This window comes from Impatiens glandulifera, chromosome 2 (assembly GCF_907164915.1).
Source record: "Impatiens glandulifera chromosome 2, dImpGla2.1, whole genome shotgun sequence".
NCBI classification, from domain to species: domain Eukaryota; kingdom Viridiplantae; phylum Streptophyta; class Magnoliopsida; order Ericales; family Balsaminaceae; genus Impatiens; species Impatiens glandulifera.
Window position 1 is genome coordinate 27,180,674 of NC_061863.1, and position 6,836 is coordinate 27,187,509.

At 34.0% G+C, this 6,836-nt stretch overlaps 1 protein-coding gene across 3 annotated transcripts; it reads right to left on the minus strand.

Moving 5' to 3' along the window:
• Positions 1-1,664: 1,664 nt before the first annotated feature.
• Positions 1,665-6,109, minus strand: LOC124926720. 3 transcript variants are annotated; one of them, XM_047467001.1, is made up of 7 exons: positions 5,954-6,109; positions 5,453-5,577; positions 5,133-5,329; positions 4,900-5,004; positions 3,434-4,793; positions 2,503-2,575; positions 1,665-2,003 (listed from the first exon to the last, which is right to left on the minus strand). In XM_047467001.1, the coding sequence occupies exons 2-5, from the start codon at positions 5,547-5,549 to the stop codon at positions 3,441-3,443; spliced, it is 1,752 nt and encodes a 583-aa protein (XP_047322957.1). In that variant the 5' UTR covers positions 5,550-5,577; positions 5,954-6,109; the 3' UTR covers positions 1,665-2,003; positions 2,503-2,575; positions 3,434-3,440. The 3 variants fall into 3 exon arrangements, with proteins under 3 accessions (XP_047322957.1, XP_047322956.1, XP_047322958.1); XM_047467000.1 differs by having other exon boundaries at positions 3,419-4,793; XM_047467002.1 differs by lacking the exon at positions 5,954-6,109 and adding an exon at positions 5,824-5,938 and having other exon boundaries at positions 3,419-4,793.
• Positions 6,110-6,836: the final 727 nt, after the last annotated feature.

The window sequence follows — 6,836 nt, forward strand, 5'->3', positions numbered from 1 at the left end:
GAGCAACCATTCAATTCTCAATATCATATCATAACAGGGCATTTTGAGAATATGCATCTTGACAGAATTCAACACACCCAAACTTCCCCATTTAAGTTGAATAAATTTATTTGAGCTTGTTAATGTTACTCTGTTAGCCATTATTAATGGACTTTTACTATGTAAGGTCTGCCATCTGGCTCAAGATACTTGAATTGACGAAGTTGTGTACTCTCTTGGTCGATAGGAATGGAGATCAATAAGTTGCTAAATTACCCATTTTCATTGTTGAAAATTTCTCATTTCCCTCTATTGAGTGTATTGTTGGCTGGTCCTCTATTGGTTGGTCCTTGATTGTCCATTCTTCGGTCGGAGTCAAGTTCCATCAAGGTATACAACTGTGCTTTAAACTTATGTCCAGAGAAGAACTTTTCATGGCATGTATAACATAAGCATTTAAGCTTCCTTTATGTTACTATTTTAGGGTCGAATCTTGTAAGCAAGTGAAATGGTTAAATTCTTGATTGTTCTGCATTGTAGGTTGGTTTCGTTGCTGCGTATGGAGTTGGTAAAAGTGGAGGTCCTTTATTTACTAAAAATTCTAGGATCTTGAGTTTTTGGAATGTCGCTTCTTGCACATCCCCGGCTTCAATAGGCAAACCAAATTCGGATAAGCTCATAGATGCCCCAGATCACTGTTCATCAACAAATCTGCTAGAAAGATTGGTATTTTCTGCATCAAGTTTACAAATTTGCAATTATCTTCTTGAGTCGGTTCATTTTGTCGAGTTGTATTAATTCCATGAAAGGTCAAAAGGTTTAGGTTCGAAATTTCTCAAGATTCTCCTTTTCAATTCTTGTTACTTAACCTCAACCTTCATGTCTTCTTCATCAAATCGTGAAAAGTCAATCTTGGTCAGCATGCTTTGTACTCCTATTTGGGGTGTACATCAAATTGATGTTCTTGTCGAGCATTTTTTTGTGTGATATCTTCTGGCTCTTTGCGTTCTTGCTGCAGTTTCGTCATGCCTTGTACAAGCACCTCGATTTGCTTTTGTATGTATTTCCGATTGGGAATCAAATTTTCAATAGAGTTCTGCAAGGCCCCTATCTTTTGTTGACGGGTATCGTGATTATTGGGTCGTATGGGTTTAAAAATATTGTTGTGTCAAGAAGTTCTTAGATGCTTGAAAAAAAGAGGAACATTAAAAAATCAAGACATGAAGAAGATGGGATACTTTGAGAAGGTGATGAGGGACTGAGAATGAACTTAGGTGAGATATGACTTATAAGTGCTCCGTTTAAAATTATCATCATATATATATCCCTCAGCATTCCATCTCATCTCCTCTCCTCTCCTCTCCCTATATCTTATTATTTAGCCATTACATTAGTTCTTATTGAGTGGTAATATTACAGTATACATTTGTACGACTCTTATTCCAATATATGTTTGCTGCCTATTGCTACATTAGCAGATTGCATTAAACTGAGGGGAATGTCTAACTACTAGGCGAGATTAAAATTGTGTCAACATATTCATTCATAGCTTATTACTTCTCCTATACATCTTATTTATAATACTACTAAATGAACTAATGTAAAAAAATGAAGGAGAAGAAATTGATATATTTTGCGATTGATTTGGAATGCTAAACTATTAGAATGGAACAATAATTCATAAGAAAATAAAATAGACTAATTAAGTAGAGAATATTTGTTGAAAGACACAACTCAATCACTTGAAGTTCAAACTAGGCAAAAAAATACAGCCAAAATGAGGAGGCCACGAAGATCTTGATTAAACAAAAAGGTGGATTTAGAGACAAACACTGAAAAGTAGGACAAAGTCAAAAGATCTGCATAGTTTGAAATGTGGAAAGTGTGTAGAATGACAGTTGTTGGATTACCATGACAGAGCAAAAATCTTCTAGTGGCACAACACTTGAATATATGCGGTGATGTGCATAGTGGCGTCGTGGAGTGTAATGACAGACGCTGAATTGCCAAGATGGGAAAACAATCTGCAGTATATGCGGAGAGGAGCTAAATACTAGTCAGTTGATACAAAAGAATGAAAAACACAGCCACAAACAGCACAATATTGTCAAGGGAATTAGTCCCTTGGAAAACCAAGATGCAATATGTTGTTTCCAGATATAGTGTTGAAGTCAAATATAGGGCTTCTCTCTAGAAATATAAGGAGCTATCTGGATAGACGTGTACTCATTGAACTGGTATTACCAATGAGTTGTTTTGTGTCCAGTCTTTGCACACATTGGGATCTCACCTTTTTTTTTCTTTGTATTTATGTAGAGCTCCACTGTATCATATTATTCTATCAAAAATTGTTCTCTTCTATAAAATGTAAGAATAGTTTACTATACTTCATTCTATTATGCATGAACTGCAATTAAAAAAGGAGAAACTGAAATAGGACAACAACTAATGCAAAATGTGCGTGGAAACTACATCGACAAATCATTACCTGCTATTAGAGAAAAAGCAAGTGAAAAGTAATACCTTTAACATTTCTTCTTCGCAAGTTGCCCAAGGATCCATTCTACGTCTTGATAGTGGAATTGAAGGATAAATGCTGTAAATGGAAACAAGTTGTATTAAAGACAAATACTTAGTTGTCTTAAAAAATACATCATTTTACGCAAATGATGTAGATATGTGAACCCCACACTTCAATGTGTACTAAAGATAAATACACGATTGTCTTAAAAAAACAAGGATAACAACCAATAGTTGTGGGTTCAAGTGGCAACTAACTGAACAAATTGCAAAGGCATTAAATTTTTTTTCTAGAAATTTGAATTGGGCCCACGAACCAATTTTAAATCTACTCCCTTGCACTTGAAATCATTCTACATGTAGCTTTATTTTGATAAAAGTTTTATCTCTTCAATAAAGATATTCAATAATTTAGATTATATTGGCAAGAAATAAAGTTCTAATAATTATATTAACAATTGAAAAAAAAGAGGCATGTCTGAGTGTGAGCATGCAATGGCCATGTAAGGCGAACATTTTTTCTTTGCCTAAGCACAGTTAGACCCAGTAAAGATTCTATCCTGACCCATTAAACTAGCAGTTAACTAGGCCTGAAGACAAAGTAGCACATAGCCCACACAAAACAACATACACCCACTTTACTATTAAGTTAATTTAAAAATTAAATGAAAAAGTGTATGAAAATTGTTATAGCTTGTAACTCAATTAACACATCATCATAAATTATAATAATATAAAAAATTACACTAAATATACTTAGAATTTAATTTTGGTAGTAACTACAGCAAAAAACATTAGTAACTAAATTCAATACTAACATCAATAACTACTCTAAAAAACTTAATAATAGAAGTTAAGATTTCAAAGATCATAATGTAATTTAATATTTTGTAGAGAATCTTAAGAATTATACTTGAACCTTTTTTATTTTTACCAGGGGATTAATATTGTTCCTTTTCTTGTTCAACATAAACCACCAGCTCTCTGCATAAATTACTATGTGCTTGCTGATAATAATCCTTCTTAGTAATCTGTTCACCTCTCAGGTTATGTTCAGTTTCACACTCAGACCCAACATGTGCCTCCTCTATAGGGGCAACCATTACACCAAATGATCCACAAGATGTCATTCTGCCTTCTTCAGATAGCTGATTGCGATCAAGACATGATTCGAAAGGTTCCTTTTGTTGCCCATGCTTCTTAGAACCACATTGTCGCTTATTATGAGTATACTGATCTTTTCCCTCCAAATCATATCTTTTTGAATTTCTTTTTGGCTGGGATTCATTCTTAAAACTCAAGTAATCAATCAGACCTTTCCTTGCTAAGGATAACTTTTTCTTTTCTTCATGATCCTCAGAAATGGCATTGGAATGTGAACAAAATGGACAATAAAAGTGTCTACAATCATCAGAGAGCGCATCATAACCTAAGCAACTTGGGTGGGCCCCGAGTGTACAGGTTCTTGTACTGCAAATCAGCAACTGACCATCTCTGTTACACTTTATACAGAGATTAAACTCTGTCTTTTGAGTTGTTGAAAAAGTATGTTTACTAAATGCGCACTGCCATTTCAGGAATCTTTGTTTTTCCATCTCAATATCAATCTTCTCATCATCAAAGCCATCACTATCGCCCTCAGTTTCTCCATCATCAACACATTCCATTTTGGTTCTGTCACGGAGAGAACAAACTGATGGTCCTATTGGACAATCATTGTTTTCTTTCTTCGAAAATTTGTTCTTTCCAGAACCATGATCATGGATATCTTCCTTAGACCTCAATTTATCCAATTTATCAACTTTGGATACAACTGTTGTTTTAGAATCTGTCTCAACCAAATTCTCTGACAGTTCAATTGAAGCCATTGTAGATAATAAGGTGGGTTCATTTTTCATGCTAGCAGCATGTTTAGCCTTCTTGGGAATATGTAAATGGGAATCACTCTCATCCTTAGGACTATTTCCATCATTGAGGTGTTCTGGAAATTTATCTTTTGATGTTGGATCAATCCTTTTGCACATAGAGGAAACATGGTTTATCTGTATTGGATCTTGGAGGCTCTGATTAGAATATGAAGATTGACATAAAGACAGGTTTCCTTGCATTGAAATAACTTGGCCACTATGGACTCCTTGTTTAACTTTGAGTGGAACTGCATTGCTCCAAGCTTCATGATTATTTAATGAACCATTAAGAGATGTTTTGTTTTCTGATAGATCACTCTTTGACAATCTACTGCTCTTCTTCAAGGATTCAAGGATTGGATGACCTTCCCGAATTACATTTTTTATCTGTTTGTCAAAAAGAATAGATATATCTTGTTTATTTGAAAAAAACTCACAATATAGACATTTTCAATATTAATGATTAAGCACAGAGGAAGGGAAGTGTCTATACCCGTTCTAAAGCACAGTTAGGCAAACTGCGTCTTTTATTCTGAATAAGGGTCTGAATATCAGAGTTCAAATCTGATCCCTCCTTTTTCACAGTAAACACAGAGAACTGTATTTCATGCATATAAGTTAGTTAGATGTTTGTTTATTGAGGAGACAGCTGAAACTAGAATACCTGCATTGCATTGCACTTGGTTTCTCAATAACCGAAAACACAGTTTACGGAAATCAACATACCTTATGTAGCAAAATTTGACGAATATCTTCATGATCCGTTAATCGATCGATTTCAATGTTAGGAATTGGACCAGTGAAAGGAGCATTAAGATTTCCACGCTGTTGTACCTGAAAATCTTCCAAGCTTTTCAAAAGAAGGATGTTTCTAGCATCTTTTCCTACATCATCAGTTATTTCAGGTGTCTTCGCAACTAAATCTGAAAACCATAATTGATAATATCAATAATATAATTTTTTAAGCCCTAAAAAAGGAGCTAAGACAATAACCAAGAGAACTGAGAAAACAGATCATTTTAGCGAGTTAACAACTTCGCACGTACCAGTTAATACAGACATATCAATTTCCTTCACTTTTGCTAAGGCTTCAATCACCCAAATCCATGGAAGGGTGGAAGAAGCAGAATGCTCGGTACCCATTAGTGTGTATGATTGTTTCAGAAGTTTGCTGGACCAAAAAAACCATATTCCAGTCTCAGATCATTGATCTATAATATATTTTCAATTTTTGATTATATATGTATCAATAATATAAAGGGGGGAAATGTGGCAATCGCAATGTAACCCATATTTGTGAACCGATAACTCTTTAATGAATAGACAGTATTAGTTGAAGCCTTAACTGGCCAAAGGAATTTGCAGTAATCATATCTATTATTCACATAAACATCTTCAATCTAGAATCTGATTATACCATGTTCTACGCAGGTATATTATTGATCTACTAGTGCAATGCAAATATGGTTATTGATATGTACAACGCAGGTAGATTTTTGATCTACTATTTCTGGGCCGAGAATGAGCGACTAGGGTTTTTCAAATACCTCGAACCACCTTCGTCAGACTCTTCCTGTCTAGGACCGCCACTCGCCAACCGCTTTCAGCCACCTACCGCCGGGCAGGAAGGTCTGAAGGGACTTCCATTCCTATCTAGAACGACATGCAATAGGATTTAGGTCATAAAATATAAAAGAGCGACAGGGGAATGACAGGAGAAGAAAGATAAAATTTTAGAGCAATGATCATATTAAGGGTTTAGGGTTTATACAGGAAAATATTTTATTTTTTAACATATAAATTATATATATAATAAAACTTTATTGTAGAAAAAATATATTTATATATAATTTTTTTATTTTGTTTAAGCGGATCCAAAGATTGATTTTTTATTTAACAGGATTTATTGTCAATATTTGACCGTTACACAAAAAAATATCACTTACAAGTTAATATTTCTGTTCAAAGACTAAATATTAATGTTGGGCTAGATATTTTTTATTTTGATGGAGAAAAAATCTTAATGTGAATTTATTAATCAAGATGTAAAAATGTGTTCATAATATTTCTTTTGTTTGAATTTAGTTAATGCTTTCGCATCTTCAATATCTGTCAATGTCGATTCTATTCCTATACTGAATGGAAATAACTTTAAGGATTTGAAGGAAAATATTTTTATTATCCTCAGATGTATGAATCTAGACCTTGTGCTTCGGATTGATCGACCCACTATTACGAATCAAGGTACCCTTGTTGAAAAACATGACCTTAAAAAGTGAGAAAGATCAAATCCCATGTGTTTAATGATATCATTAAACGAGGAATTTCAGAAACATTTAAGGGTGATATCTCTGAAGTCACTAATGCTAAAGAATTCATTGAGGAAATTGTGAAACGTTTTGCAAAAAAAAAAACGATAAGGCTGAAACT

Bases quoted from the DNA above. Each gene is read 5' to 3' on its own strand.
- LOC124926720 (XM_047467001.1), bottom strand. From the start codon at position 5,549: ATGGGTACCGAGCATTCTGCTTCTTCCACCCTTCCATGGATTTGGGTG. The intron at 5,330-5,452 runs GTACGTGCGAAG...TATGGTTTTCAG, and splicing joins TGATATGTCTGTATTAACTG to ATTTAGTTGCGAAGACACCT. The intron at 5,005-5,132 runs GTATGTTGATTT...CATGAAATACAG, and splicing joins GTCAAATTTTGCTACATAAG to TTCTCTGTGTTTACTGTGAA.